The following is a 16,753-nucleotide window of genomic DNA, read 5'->3' on the forward strand; positions in this document are numbered from 1 at the left end:
TCGCATCAGATTCAGGCCACATCAGGAGGTTGTCCAAATCAAGTTTGTAATCCGATCTTTTCAAATGTGACTTCAGTCTAAACGGCAATGTGACCTAAATGTGACTTTTTTGTTAGCTTTGGGCGAGCTACATCATTCGTGTGCACGGGGAAAGACGAAGTGGATACTTCATCTAAACATCCGGTTTAGGTGAGCAAAGTCTATTTTTGATGGCCAAATTTTATGTGCATCACTAGTCAATATTGCGCAAATAATAGGCTATATGTAATATATGAATATATATTTTGATTCCGAAGAAATAGTGTTTGTTGAAGGACCGGAATTGACGCTGCGGCCTATTTGCTTACATGTGAGTTCAAAAATAAAGCTAATCCTGATGTCCGTGTCTCCTCTACTTAAACAGCCATAAAAATATTAGAACTCTTCCAAATATTACACTCTATGTATGTATATGTATGTATATATATATATATATATATATATATATATATATATATATATATATATATATATATATATATATATATATATATATATATATATATATATATATATTAGATAGATATATATATTAGATATATATATATATATATATATATACAGTATATCTCATACATTATATTACTGTAATTTATTTTTTACGTAAAAAACACTCATTTTTATGGTGTGGCGACCACATCTATGGTGGCAACTTTTATTTTATTTTGTAGTAGTAGTAGCGAATTCCTTGTTCATTTATGGAATCCGGTCAACTTCCTTTGTTTTCACTTTATCAAACTGCGCATGCATATGACGTTAAGGCCACATTAAGGCCACATTGGGCCATGCGCATGTTTACACTGGAGTCTGATTAAAATCACATTTTATTTGCAGTGTAAACAGTCAGCTTGAAAAAAATCAGATTTAAAAGAAAGTCCGATTTGGGCCACTTTGGCCTGCAGTGTAAACGTAGTTAAAATCAACAATATTATTTGCCCATGCTGCTGTAGAGGACAGGTTAAAAAAAAAAACATGTGACTGTACCTTGCTGTTGTCTTTTTCCACACTCGTAAGTTTGCTGTGTGCAACTTCTAGCTGACTGGTCAGTGAGCTCTTGTCCGCATGAAGTCTGCCCAGCTCGCCCTCCAGGTCTGCTGCACGCTGGGACAACCAGGCCACCTAAAACATATGAGTTGCCTGATAATCTTGTACCTGATGGAATAGCAAGTGCAGGTGGAACAATAATCAACGTAATAATAATAATGTTCCTGTGAGTGTAGTAAGATGTTATATTAATGTGTCTGCAAGTTTCCTTTACTGTATTTGCCAGCTCCTCTTTCTGCCTGCACCCCTCGTTGCGTCCCTCCTCTCGGGCCTCGGCCAGTCTGTCCTGCGAGGCCTGTGCGTCTCGCTCTCGCTGCGCTGTCTGCCGAGCCAATTCCCGCGACAGCTGCTGGCACTGCACCTCCACCTGCACGGCCACACACAACAAGTCAGTATGCAGATTTGGACGAGTCGCGGTTGAGAATAGCAAACAATCTGACCTCAGCTTTGTGCAGGTTGGCTTCCTCTGCTATCTCCACGGCGTGTTTGACCTGCAGACACGCCGACCACTCCCTGTGCTGCACTTCCAGCCGAGCGGCCCGCGTGGCGCTCAGAGCCACCAGCAGCTCGTCGCGCTCCCTGCGAGCAAGCACGCATGTAATCACAGAAAACATGCATTATTTCCTTGACTTCCTCCACGTACTTGGTAAGTCTATCCAGAGCCTGGACGTGCGCGTTGGTAGGTGCCCCGGCCAACAGCGCCTCCTGCTGCGCGCACTTCAAACACAAGCCGGCCACGCGGGGCGCCCCGAGATTTCGCTGAGCATCCACCGCCTCCTTCTCGCTGCGTCTGAGGCGAGCAGTCACATCCTCACACTCCTTCTGGCTGAGCGACAGGTCCCTTCTGGCGATGGAAGCAATGGAGGGGAAAGCAGGTAAGGCTGGAAGGAGATGTCTCAAAGTTGAAAGAAGAAGAAAAAGTGACCTGAGGGAGATGACCTGAGCCTCCATTGTTTCAATCTGGGCCTGGTGCATTAGCTTCAACTGCTCCTGACACAAACATCACATTTAGTCAGTCAATTAATTACAACTAAAATACTAGCTCTCTCAGTGGTAAAGTGTGTTTATTTAAAAAAACGTATTTTTGAAAATACTGTAAATGTTCAAATTAAAGGGCAACTGCACTTTTTGGGGAATTTTGCCTATCGTTCAATCATTATGAAAGACATGACAACGAACAGATTTTTTTTTTTTTAAGTAAGCAGCAAGTACAGTACAGTTAGTAGAACAACTGTGTTTTCATTACTGTGTATTTGATAGGTGTCATTGCCCCAGAATTGGACAAGGAAGCGATCGAACTGTGCCAAAACCAACCCTTTGGTCTGATGTGTGATGAAAGCACAAGCAGAAACACGGACAAAGTATGTAATTTGTATTTACACTTCTCTTGTAAAGTAATTTTGTGGCTGCTGTCAGTGAAAATTTAAGTATTTCTTTTATTATATATATATGTATATATATATATATATATATATATATATATATATATATATATATATATATATATATATATATATAATAAAAGAAATACTTGAATTTCAGTGATTTTCAGCTATATATATAGCTGTATTTCACTGAAATTTTAAAAGAAATTCAAGTATTTATTTTACATATATACATATATATATATATATATATATATATATATATATATATATATATATATACACACCCCCCCAGCGGGCCTTTTGAATAGCTCCCTAATTCTGAGGCCTCAAGGTTGGCAAGTATGGCCCCAACTACAATGTAAATATAGCATTTACAGTAATAACATACTTTAATGCACTTTTCTCCAAAATTATACATTGATTGTTTAATAATAACATTTTCTAATACAAACAGAAAAGTATATACAGGTAGTCCTCGTGGTGTGAACGAGTTCCGTCCCTAGACTGTGATGTACAGTAAGTCGACTTCAAGTGTAAGTGGAATATTTTAATTACAGCTAAATCAACACTTAAGTCACTCACACTGTACACAGGACACATGGAGGACATGCAATAATGTAATAAAAAGACAAAACTAAAATGAAACCGTACCGTAATTTAAAAAATATCCATCACTGATGCCTATTGGGAGTGAACATAATGTAAGCTACTTTTCTGAGACCATTATTTTGTTCAGTGCTGTTATTGTTAAGGCCGGAATTGGGTTGTTTCTCCTTAACCTTTTGAAGACTGATGGGGAAACGAAGCTAGTTGTTAATAAAGTGCCCCCCAAAATTAATGGCTGGCATTCTTCCTTCATAATAAGCTTTCACAATGTCAGCAGTCATCTTTATAAGAAACTCAAATATATTAATTAAGATGTATGAATTATTATAAATGAATTAAGTGTAGAGAGCACAATTGAGTTTGATGCTGATTCGGCGCAGCTACAGCCTGTTTTGATTTTGCATTGAAGAGAATGTTGATGACCACCTCCTCGTAGACATTAAAATAGCTTATCTTTATCATGAATAATGGCAGTTCAGACAGGTGTGGCCATTTTTAAGTACGTAATATATGTTTCTGTGGCGTGCACGAGCTGTAACTCATTTTCAAGCAAGTCTGGTGTTTACGGACCAGAATTACGCTTTTAATCAATTTATTGAGCGCGTTTGTAACCGTGAAACATCGTAAACCAAGGGGCACCTGTAAACACAGTATATGACTTATATTGGACGAAGACAAACCAGCTCATGTTTCCACCTGGCGTGTTCCCCTCCCGACATCGCAGGACTGTCATCTGCTACACGTTCATTCCCCTACAAATATATAAAATACATGAATACAATTAGTGCTGTGCAATATAATGATAAATATCAGAGTATGACATAAAAATGTCTGTCGTACAATTTAATTCTCTACTGTTTATACTGTAATTTTAACGTCTGGGCTGCGGCTACTTTGCGGTAGCATTTTAATGTAATTTGAAAGAACTTTACGGCAAGAGCCAGTGGGAGCATGGATGTCAACAACAGCGAGAGCAAAATGGAAGCTAAACCAACAAAACCACAAGATATTTTTTTTACCAAAAAGAGGGAGGAGGGAACTTCTTTGTTTGGATTTAAAAAAGTCAGGCACCAACCAAACAACGTTAATCTGTAAAACATGCCGCCAACGAGTCGTTACTGGCGACTTGAACATGTCTATTATTTTCTATCACTTGAAAAGACGACAAAGAGGAACAGTACAGAGACAGTGTTCAAAACTGGCAAAATTACCTTACCTAACCTTAGTTACCTCAAAACTAAACGAGCCTGACACAATCTATGACAAGCAGTTCTTCAGACACCAAGACAGTACAAATGCCATCTCTGAATTCATAAGATTCAGATTTATTTGCCAAATATGTTTTAACACACAAGAAATGTGACTTGGTAGACTGTGCTCTCAGTGTTCAAAGGAAGAAGCAAAAAAAAAAACCTGCAACAACTACGAGGGAGCACAGTACCGTGGCGGCCATCCGCGGCGCCATCTTGTTATGAAAACAAAGAGAGAAACATTAAATTTCACAAAGGACATAAAAAACATTAAAGAACCAGAGAGTTAATGCAACCAGCTGCCACTACAGAGGATCTATTTCTATTACAGCTACAAAAGGTAAAACAACGAAGGACAAAAATAAAGAGCAATAAATAATACATGTTGCCCACATACAAGTGCGCCATGCATGGCTCCTTTGTTGCGCAGTTCCAAAGGGGCCTGATCCAAAAGACAAAACACACACCAAAACGAGAGGGAAATATCAAGAACAGAAGGGATCACAAGAGCAAAGAGGATCTTGCTGATCCTAAAATGTAAATGTGTTTGTTCTTTTTATATTTAAAAAAATACACACACATTATATATATATATAAAATGTGTGTATATATATATATACATATATATATATACATATATATATACATACATACATACATACATATATATATATATATATATATATACATATACATATGCATACATATATATATACATATACATACATACATATATATATATAAATATATATATATATATATATATATATATACAGATACATATGCATACATATATATATACATATACATACATATATATATATATATATATATATATATATATATATATATATATATACATATACATACATTTGTGATTAAGCGCTATACAAATTGATTTATTGATAAGATGTAAAAAATACTATATTGTGATATATGTCGTTATCGGGATGTATATTATTGTCCATATTACAATTAAAGTATATTATTTCATCTGCATTAAGAACATGCAGTCACTAAAGGCCACTAGAGGGCGCCATCTCGTTTGGTGAAAATTTAACATTAATTTGGCTTATAGCCTCAGTAAAGATTTTTTAGGATTAAAGTTGCTGTTTGCAACTTGCTCGCAGTCACATTTTTCAAAGCAAAACATAACAAGAACACCATTGGCTAGCTTATGTTGCCATTAGTGGTTTAACAGAACATATTTGTGTTAAAACGGTCTATATTATTTACAATTACCAAGTTTGTGTAGTAACATTTTTCACCGGCCTGAATAAAAATGATTGGTGTTTACTGTCTCATCAGCACATACGCGTTGGAGCGCGTGCACACAAACAAAAGCAGTCCAAAAGAAGCATTGAACAATATGCAGTCTTGTTGTTGTTATGATAGAACAGGGGTCGAGAACCTTTTTGGCTGAGAGAGCCATGAAAGCCAAATATTTTAAAATGTATTTCCGTGAGAGCCATATAATATTTTTTAACACTGAATACAACTAAATGCGTGCATTTTTAAGTAAGACCAACATTTTTAGAGTATAATAAGTCTCTCATTCTTTTTAAAAACATTGTTATTCTGAAGCTAACCAATAATAAATAAAATACTCCTTACCATGAATGCGACTTCTTGAACAGGTGCGGTAGAGAACGGATGGATGGATTAAAATTATTAAAATTAAAGTTATTTTTAACACTGTGATTACCAGCAGAATTATTCATTACTTATTGTGTTAAGCAATGTCAGCTAAAATTAATCTGAGAGCCAGATGCAGTCATCAAAAGAGCCACATCTGCCTCTAGAGCCATAGGTTACCGAACCCGTGTGATAGAATATATATTCAATAACAGCTAACACTAACTATCCAAATCGCTATTATTAGCTAACAACATCGAAAACTAATGCATGTGCATGCGTTACGTCATTACGTCCTCGAAGCTGTAAAAGGGCGGAATATACTGTGTAAAATACACTGGGAAGTTAGTACCCTCAATAAATCTGTGTAACTGTTGCAAACAGTTCTTTAATAGTCCCAAGTCTTTTGTTCAAAGTATTTTTTAAACACAGCATGATGCTCATTTTATCTATTATGTCCAATAGGTTAGAGAAAGGGGAATTAACAGCTTTTTTTTAATAAGTTGCGTTTTTACTTATTTGTGTTTTTTTGTATACATTTGATTTTCCGTATCAGTAAAATTTTCTGTTATAAGTCTATGTAGATCTATGTATAAGAGTATAGAGATGGGAGTGTGTTTTTCTTAATATATGACATTCAAAAAGGGCAATGTTAAAGAATAAGATATTGTATAATTTTGTGAAACTATTGCAATAAATTAGAAAAGAAAAATGTTACCAATGTAACTAAAGGACGTAATAAATACTTATATTAGATTTTTACATAAGAATGTGGCAGACTTTACCGTGTGCTCCTTCGGAGAAGCATCTGCATGTTTGGCTTTGAGCTCGGACCACAGTTTCTCATTCTCCACCACCACCACTCGGATCCTTTGTTTGAGCCCGTGCTGCTCTTCCTGTCACACCAACCACAAAAAAACTCAAACAAGTGGAGTGCAGATAAGATGGCCGTAGAGCAGACTTGCATGCAAACCTTGCAGAATCGCACTTCAGCTTCCAGATGTTGGATGTAGTCGGACTGGTTGTGAGTCACTGGGACCAAGTCCTGCCAATCATAAGGGGTTTAAAAAAAATGTGTATCGATGACACTGCATAAGCACTCCATGTCATGTGATATGTTTTGTGTACCTTGGATGGCGAGGGAGGAGCAGGTATCTCCATGCCTTGCTTCAGTAAGAGGCTCTTCAGTTGATTGACTGCAAGCAGACACATGTTGAAGTACTGGTACTACATTTACTTCCCCCTGAGGTACAGAGGAGGTCTCCCTCCAGCCCATGTTGTACAGTTGGGAAATCAAGGAATGTTTTTTTGGTAAAAAAAATATTTCTGGAGTCACAAAAGTTCCTAAAGTTGGTATATTTTGCTTTTTCGTTGGAAATTCATTCCAAAAGACGAAAGAAGGCAAGAAGACATGAAGAGAGTAAGGTGTGGTGTGCTTAACCTCTTTTCAAACATTGTGGGACAAAAAAGTGTTTCCAATATATATTAATTTACTTGTGGCAGGCCGTCACTAGTAAATTTAAGGCCGCCACAAGTAATAAAATAAAAAAACGCAGTAGACTTTGTTCATCTTTCGCGTCAAACAGGGAGAAAGATGTCTCACTCTGTGCATCGCTCTCCACACCTGAGCGCGTTTATTTAACTGAACGCATTGAGCCCTCTTTTCACACATTCACAATTTTTGTCTTGGTGGGCGGACAGCGGGGCGTCATCTTCACACACACAGGAAGCAGGTAGAGACAGCCTCCTTACTCACTACTCCATAGTGAGGAGTGCTTCAAAGTAACAAAAGTTAGGAGGAAAAAAATATGATTACAAAGCCATATGTCCCGTTGTGGTAATATTTCAGCATCAAATCGGATGGGCAATTTGAGCCCATCAACACGGCCGAACGAGCAACAATACCGTGATCATGTGATGTCTAACAAAAAGGGAACGTTCGACTTGTGTCACATTCAAAATGTATTTAAGTTAAATTTTTGCTTACAAAAATGTGACTATTTTATTTTTTGTTTGTTTATTTATTTAGGATAAAGTTATTTACCTTCCAATTACAGTACAACAGTAAACAGTTCTACAGCAGTGGTGTGCCGTCAGGGCCAGCAAGGCCTACTATGCTGGCCTAACATAACCAGAAATCATAATCATAATTAAAGATAAAAGTATTTTTTAATTTACTTTCCCTAAATATCTAAAAGTATTCATATTCTCTTCATGTCATATTATGCTCCTTCCAGCGCTGTTGTTTTTAGGTTATAGAGTTATTGTCCAACCAGAATTTAGCTAGCCTATGTTGCCATGCTGTTCAAAATCTGCCAGAGGCTTTCAGATTCAGCAATGCGGGCGTTCGTGCACTGGAAGTGAACGGGGACATACAGTGATAGACAGTTGCGATAGCCAATCAGATAACGAGTTGTTGTCAGAAAGGCTTTCTAGATGGCCTAAGGCAGATATATAGTGATGTTACGAGCCAGGTAACATAAGAACTGCATGCCACAGTAGTGAAGAGCATGCGCAGTAGCCCCGTTTAGGTAGACATGCCGGCAGCTTGATGTTATCGATGAGCACACTGTGGAGTAAACTTTAAGAACTTAGCCAACACGCCTCATCTGCACCTTTTTTCATTAGACAAGACAACACATATATTTGCAAGGCCATTTTCAAGAAGGATATTTAAAGAGAAACTACATCTTATGAGACGATGTCGGCCAACGTCGGAAGCTAGCTCAGCTGTCCCGGCGATGAAATGTGAGTTCAGATATTTTATTTCTTTACCCACATATGCGGTCCTCTCCAAGGTTTTTCATAGTCATTCACATCGACGTCCCACTGGGGTGAGTTTTTCCTTGCCCTTATGTGGGCTGTGTACCGAGGATGTCGTTGTGGCTTGTGCAGCCCTTTGAGACACTTGTGATTTAGGGCTATATAAATAAACATTGATTGAAATATGTTTTAGTCAATTGTTGTTCTATTGTTCGTCTAATGTGTGGCACCTTCAAACAAGAAGATGTTACATGGCAGTCTAAAAGTAACATGTCTTGCTTCACTCGTTATTTGTGCAGTTTTAAGCATTTTTGTGTATTCAATATTTAAAAACCGCAAATCAAATCGCAATTGCAATCTTGGAGAGAAAAATCGCAAATTGTTTTTTTCTCAAAATCGTGCAGCTCCACTTGCCATTCTGAAAACTTGTTCCAGAACAGACTGTGTACGACTACAGAGAGAGACATTTTAGATAGAGGCACCTGCTTCGCTCTGCGTCTTCTGGCTCCATAACGCACTGTGCGTGTCGGGCACGGCGGGTACAAGGAGGCCGCCGTTACTGTGCCCGAATTCCTCGTCACTATCAGGGTTCTGCTGCTCCACAGCGCTGCTGAGATGCTGCAGGCTTCCATTAGCCCGTTCTGGGAAAAAACACACACAGATGCAGATGTGCATATTTTAAATGGTAAATCTAAATGAGTTACACGTGTATAACGCTTTTCTACCTTCAAGGAACTCAAAGCGCTCTGACACTATTTCCACATTCACAACAACACATTCACACACTGATGGCAGGACTGCCATGCAAAGTCCTAACCACGACCCATCAGAAGCAAGGGTGAAGTGTCTTGCTCAAGGACACAACGGACGTGACTAGGATGACGGAAGCCGGGGATCGAACCAGGAATTCTCAGTTGCTGATGTTAATGCAACTAACCACACCAATACATAACATGAACATTACTCTAACCATTTAATTATGATCTTTTTTCATAGGAGTTAGAGCGGCATGTGTGTCTAATACAATGTAGTTAGGGCTGTCAAAATTAACATGTTAACTACTTTGACTCATCACAAAATTATCGCATTAATCATGAACACACTTAGATTAATCATTCAATGTATTTGGACCGTACAAGCTCTTTTTTTTTTTCTTGTCCTGTCCAGCTTCTCAGGCAAATCATATAGTTGATGTAGATGCCCATGTCGGCTGTTCAGATTTACTTTACAAAAGAGAAGTGTAGGATACTTCTTTTGTTGCCTTATTTGTATTTGACTTTATTAAATGTATTTATATTATCATTTAGTGCAGCCGGGCTGGAGCAGGAGGGGATAGAAAGAGAAAAAAAGAAGACAGAGGGGGAAATTGTGGGGACAAGAGGGGGATTAGACAGAGAAACAAAAACAACAACAGCAAACAACAACAACAACAATAGAGCAACATCACCAAATACGACATGTACAAATATGATGGTAAAAGTAATAGCAAATAAGCAGTTAGCGAAAATAAAAAATAATACAGAAATGACAATGAGCATTATTACACTACAAATGGAGCAATTCAAATACCAATAGAAATAGCGCTATTGATAATGAACAATACCAATACTTTACCTTTATTATCAACAATACAGCTCTTTTACTTTAACCGCTGTACGGTCAGTGATCAAAACAATGCATACGTCAGTACAAAAATGAGTGAGGAGACCCCGACTGGTGTGCTCGCTGGCAAGTTTCAATCCAAAATACAGCCTGAAGGAACTTTAGACATACTGTTGCATCAGTTCTGTACTCTGTAAAGCACAGGTCTCAAACTCAAGGCCCAGGGGCCAGGTGAGGCCCGCCACATCCTTTTATATGGCCCGCGAACGCCTGAAAATAACATGCATCGACAAGGTACCTTTTCTTTTCTTACTAAATGTATTTGTTCTTTCCATTTTGACAGAAAAAAATACATGTACTGCATGAAATTGCATACATTTCAAACTATCCATCCATCCATCCATCCATTTTCTACCGCTTATTCCCTTCGGGGTCGCGGGGGGCGCTGGAGCCTATCTCAGCTACAATCGGGCGGAAGGCGGCGTACACTCTGGACAAGTCGCCACCTCTTCGCAGGGCCAACACAGACAGACATACAACATTCCCACTCACATTCACACACTAGGGCCAATCAACCTATCCCCAGGTGCATGTCTTTGGCGGTGGGAGGAAGCCGGAGTACCCGGAGGGAACCCACGCAGTCACAGGGAGAACATGCAAACTCCACACAGAAAGATCCCGAGCCCGGCATTGAACCCAGGACTACTCAGGACCTTCGTATTGTGAGGCAGACGCATTAACCCCTCTTCCACCGTGCTGCCCCATTTCAAACTAATATTATCCAATATTGCAACACATATTATATTATCATACATTCCAAACAATTTTTTGTCAAAATCAAAATATTTAAATAACTGCTTGACTCATGATTTCAAGGCAAGACATTCATCGAATTGTACACTCTAAAAATTACAATAGATTTTACAGTAAAATTTACATTGTTTTTTACAGCATATTACCGTTTTTTTTACAGTAAAGTTCTGTCCATTGAACTTCCAGTATTTTACTGTAAAGTCTGCCGTTGTTGTTTACATTACTGTAAAAAACGGTACCACATTGTTTTACGGTAAAAGACTGGCAGCTCAGTTGCCAGAATTGTAATGTTAAAAAAACATTGGTAGAATTTTCCCCCATAAACAGTAATGTTGTAAAAAACGCTGTCAATTTTACAGCAAAATTCTGATGACTAAGCTGACAGTTTTTTTCCGTAAAAAACATTGGTACTGTTTCCCCATTTACCATAATATGTTGTACAAACCACTGTATATTTGTGGTCTGAGTTGCGATTTTTTAATTTAGAAAATCCACAGATTTTTATTTTTTTTACAGTGTACGTAAAAATATATACAATATTAAAAAATGGAAAGGCAAACTCATATTATTCGCTGTATCAAAAGGCCCTCTGATGGCAGCCATAACTGCGATTTGGCCCTCAATGAAAACAAGTTGACACAACTGCTCTGATGTCTCTTATGTCGTTTGTCTTCTTTAATGTTTTGCTTCATTTTTTGCGCCTCCACTGCAACCACATAGTTTTGATGTGCGCCTGAAAGAGTGGCAGTAGATCACAGTAGCTTCTGAGATGTTCATCATTTTATATTTGAGTTACTGTGTGGCAAACAATTTCCCTTGTTTTTGTGCAAATAAATGACATGCATTTAAGTAAAACGTTTAAAAATGTTCCTGGATGACATTCTGACAATATATTTGCATTTGTGTACAAATAACGGGGTCTTTTCTAAAGCGGATTTTAATTATGCAAGTGAGTTATCGCTCTTATCCATCCATCCATCCATCCATTTTCTACCGCTTATTCCCTTTGGGGTCGCGGGGGGCGCTGGAGCCTATCTCAGCTACAATCGGGCGGAAGGCGGGGTACACCCTGGACAAGTCGCCACCTCATCACAGGGCCAACACAGATAGACAGACAACATTCACACTCACATTCACACACTAGGGCCAATTTAGTGTTGCCAATCAACCTATCCCCAGGTGCATGTTATCGCTCTTAATCATGATTCATCAACATTTATTTGATACAAGAAACTAATCATTTGACAGTCTTAATATTTTTTTTTTCCCCAATATGTCGTCGCTATAGTGGCTGCTGGTTGCAGGAGCTCTGTGCTGTTGTGTATCCTCCTTTTGTCCGCTTGATGTTTCCCTCTTATTTTCATGTGTTTATTGCCCTTTGGTTTAGGCCCCATAGGGACCGCGCAACAAGGGGTGGCACTTTCGTGACTTCTGCGGTGCGTTTTTGTGAACTCTTGGATCCAACTCGTAGGAATTTTGGCCATGGCCATATTTGCACCAGAGTCCACATGGAGAGACCAGAGGAGGTGCAGACGAGCTTCACAGAGCCCTGGCTGAATGAGCATGTATCGGACATAGAGATGTCCGATAATGGCTTTTTTGCCGATATCCGAAATTCCGATATTGTCCAACTCTTAATTACCGATTCCGATATCAACCGATACCGATATATACAGTCGTGAAATTAACACATTAGTGTGCCTAGTTTTGTTGTGATGCCCCGCTGGATGCATTAAACAATGTAACAAGGTTTTCCAAAATAAATCAACTCAAGTTATGGAAAAAAATGCCAACAAGGCACTGCCATATTTATTATCGAAGTCACAAAGTGCATTATTTTTTTTAACATGCCTCAAAACAGCAGCTTGGAATTTGGGACATGCTCTCCCTGAGAGCGCATGAGGAGGTTGAGGTGGGCGGGGTTGGGGGTCGGGGGGCAGGGTGAGGTGGGGGGAAATGGGGGGATAGCGGGGGTGTATATTGTAGCGTCCCGGAAGAGTTAGTGCTGCAAGGGGTTCTGGGTATTTGTTCTGTTGTGTGTATGTTGTTTTACGGTGCGGATGTTCTCCCGAAATGTGTTTGTCATTCTTGTTTGGTGTGGGTTCACAGTGTGGCGCATATTTGTAACAGTGTTAAAGTTGTTTATACGGCCACCCTCAGTGTGATCTGTATGGCTGTTGACCAAGTATGCAGGCATTCACTTGTGTGTGAAAAGCCGTAGATATTATGTGATTGGGCCGGCACGCAAAGGCAGTGCCTTTAAGGTTTATTGGCGCTCTGTACTTCTCCCTACTTCCGTGCACCACTCCGTACAGCGCGTTTTAAAAAGTCATAAATTTGACTTTTTGAAACAGATACTGATAATTTTCGATATTACATTTTATAGCATTTATCGGCCAATAATATCGGCAGACTGATACTATCGGACATCTCTAATCAGACACTACGGCTCCTTGGACGGAGTCTCGCTAATCCATGCGGACAGGATGTTGGCCAAGAGCTAGTGGGCAGCCTAGGATGGAGCTATTGTTTCTGTTCGTGTCTCTAGAGTGGTCGTGCTGTCCCCCGACCCAAGCAGACGATAGCGTGGAGCACTGCAGAAGTGGGTGTTGAAATAATTGTGTTTTGTTATTTGTCCATGTATGGCGCAATGGTAAGTGTGCAGTATTTATTGCTCATTTTTTGTTCTTTTTTGTCGTGTCTTACTTTTGTGGCTGTATGTAGAAATGGCAGCCGTTTCATTAGCTCTGTGCTCTTTGAATGTATTTAATGACCTTTGATTTCTATGAGGTTTTCCTCATTTCATGTGTTTTTTTTTACCTTGTTTTTTGTACCTGCCCTAAAACAATATATATTGTACCTAAAACAGTGTGCAGTGTATTCATCATAATGGCGGCACCAGGAAGCAACAGGTGGTGGTGAACTTTATCTTGTTGGTCGTCAAATGTGAACTTAATAGAAGTTTTTTTTTTTTTTTTTTAATTAATGTTTAATTAAAAGCACAATATAAGTCTAAAAACGGAACACACCTTGAATTACCATGCTGTATTTTCCTTTAACTTGAGGCTAATGCAAGTGCTAATTAGTCACGTTAGCAAAAGACCAACCCAATACTTACCTCTTAGTTCTTTACGGTAAGCAACACCCAACTCCTCCGCTTCATCCTCGTCCGACTCGAACGGTTTCATTTATTCAACTTTAACGTGACTCAGTTTGGCATCATTTCATCCATTAGTCACTTAAGCTGCACGTAAACACCCACAGCAGCAGCGCTTTACAGTGGTAACCCCATGGGTGTGTTTGCTTTGGAAACTAGCGTGTGCCGAAAAGGCGGTTCCCTATTGTGGAATGTGAGTGAGCGACAACCGTCTGCTCTGAGGCACAAAACGAAGCTACCTTTAACAGATGACGCCAAGCACGGTAAAACGGATGGAATTCTGGGAGTTGTAGTCAAAAGAATTAGGTAAATAATCAACGTGACTGCGGCCTTGTGGTAAATAAGGTGTATTGCAACACAATAAACTTGACATTTGGGTCATATTGTGAACTGAAAGTCATATTATTGAAAATAAAAACCATACAAATGTGATGTCTTTAACAAATGTTTATATATTAAAGTGACTCATTTGGTTTTTGATCTAAACACCATCCTTAGGGGTTTTTATTTAAATTATCCCCCGAGCTTGTTGCTCTTATGATAAACGGAGCGGATGTGTTTTAAGTGACTCACACAGTCAACTGTGCATGACTGCATCCTTTTTGAAGTTACGTGAACTTCTGCTTCATTTTCCGCTGAAAAATGTCACAGGCCCGTAGGGGGAACTGTCATGTGACACATCAGCAAAGCATGTGTGCTTCTTGCTGCCGTTAACAAAAATAAACATGCTGACACCCATAGGCAACCGTGGCTACGCCCTCATCCTATTGTACAAAGGGAAACTTCCTGCGCTGTACCATTGATTTTTGATTTGGGTCTTGAAAAGAAGAAATACTGGCAAAAGAGTGAGTCAGGACCTGGTGGGTTCATTCATCGACATTGTGTTGTCATCGACACATGCATTCAGTTTTTTCTGAAGTGTTACATTTTTTAGTGTAAATGAGCTGAAAAGCTGACAATACCAGAAAAAATTTGGTTTCAAACGTACATACTTAATACTGTACCCCTGAAAAGACATATTCGACTTTAAATGGCTTTATTATCTGAATGGTGAAGACGATATATTTTTTATTCAACCCCTGAAAAAAATGATGCACCCACCAGACTTCAATCAATTAATCAATGTTTATTTATATAGCCATAAATCACAAGTGTCTCAAAGGGCTGCACAAGCCACAACAACATCCTCGGTACAGAGTCCACATAAGGGCAAGGAAAAACTCACCCCAGTGGGACGTCGATGTGAATGACTATGAGAAACCTTGGAGAGGACCGCATATGTGGGTAATGTTGCGTTCGGACCAGTTGTTCCTCCCAGGGAATTCAAGCGGCTGGTCGCTCCCAAGCTCTTTATGACAGTACAGCTGAGTAGAAGAACCACCAGAGACAGAATAGGTATTTTGTAATTTTATCTCCAAAGCTTTGGAAATATAATGAGACCAGTCCAGCATAGAACATTCAATCGCGCAGCTAAGATGGTCTGATCTAAAATATGGAAACCTTCTCTTCTATCAAGTGTCTCTCCCTCCCACCTTCGTTGTCTTGTCTCTCTCTCTAGCCCAAACACATGCCCATTGTCCTCCGCAGCTGGACACAGGAACAGATAAGGAAAAGGAGTATCTCTCCTCTTTACATTCCAAAGTCAAGGTTAGCACACATTACTTGCAGACAATTAAAAGATAACAAATAATAAAGAACACTAGCTGTTTTGTACTATGACTAATGGTTAAAAGAAGTAACACACAAATATGGATATATCTAATTATCTGCCTCCGTCAGTAACCCCCCCCCTCTAGGGGAGACCGAATGCAATGGATGTCGAGTGGGTCTGACATAATATTGTGAGAGTCCAGTCCATAGTGGATCCAACATAATAGTAAGAGTCCAGTCCATAGTGGGGCCAGCAGGAGACCATCCCAAGCGGAGACGGGTCAGCAGCGCAGAGATGTTACCAACCGATGCACAGGCGAGCGGTCCACCCCGGGTCCCGACTCTGGACAGCCAGCACTTCATCCATGGCCACCGGACCTGTGCGTCTCCCCTTCCGCAAGGGAGAGGGGGGAGCAGAGGAGAAAGGAAAAGAAACGGCAGATCAACTGGTCGAAAAAAGGGAGGCTATTTAAAGGCCTCCCTTTGACTAAATACAAATTCCAAATGAGTTTTAAGATGGGACTTAAATGCTTCTACTGAGGTATTTCTAACTGTTACCGGGAGGGCATTCCATAGTACTGGAGCCCGAATAGAAAACGCTCTATAGCCCGCAGACTTTTTTTGGGCTCTAGGAATCACTAATAAGCCGGAGTTCTTTGAACGCAGATTTCTTGCGGGGACATATGGTACAATACAATCGGCAAGATAGGATGGAGCTAGACCGTGTAGTATTTTATACGTAAGTAGTAAAACCTTAAAGTCACATCTTAAGTGCACAGGAAGCCAGTGCAGGTGAGCCAGTATAG

The 16,753-nt window shown here is 39.5% G+C and overlaps 1 protein-coding gene across 1 annotated transcript in view; it reads right to left on the reverse strand.

The window, feature by feature from the left end:
- The window catches only part of sdccag8 (SHH signaling and ciliogenesis regulator sdccag8), an 86,530-nt gene extending 72,035 nt beyond the window's left edge, over positions 1-14,495 (reverse strand). The window contains exons 1-11 of the mRNA XM_061965131.2: positions 14,259-14,495; positions 9,208-9,366; positions 7,091-7,158; positions 6,936-7,007; positions 6,748-6,858; positions 3,758-3,829; positions 2,009-2,073; positions 1,727-1,927; positions 1,524-1,662; positions 1,298-1,450; positions 1,024-1,158 (exon numbers count right to left, since the gene is read on the reverse strand). Coding sequence (XP_061821115.2) covers positions 1,024-1,158; positions 1,298-1,450; positions 1,524-1,662; positions 1,727-1,927; positions 2,009-2,073; positions 3,758-3,829; positions 6,748-6,858; positions 6,936-7,007; positions 7,091-7,158; positions 9,208-9,366; positions 14,259-14,328 — 1,245 coding nt within the window. The 5' untranslated portion in view covers positions 14,329-14,495. The remainder of the gene's footprint in view (positions 1-1,023; positions 1,159-1,297; positions 1,451-1,523; positions 1,663-1,726; positions 1,928-2,008; positions 2,074-3,757; positions 3,830-6,747; positions 6,859-6,935; positions 7,008-7,090; positions 7,159-9,207; positions 9,367-14,258) is intronic.
- Positions 14,496-16,753: the final 2,258 nt, after the last annotated feature.

The sequence above is a fragment of the Nerophis lumbriciformis genome, linkage group LG02 (genome assembly GCF_033978685.3).
Source record: "Nerophis lumbriciformis linkage group LG02, RoL_Nlum_v2.1, whole genome shotgun sequence".
Taxonomy (NCBI): Eukaryota; Metazoa; Chordata; class Actinopteri; order Syngnathiformes; family Syngnathidae; genus Nerophis; species Nerophis lumbriciformis.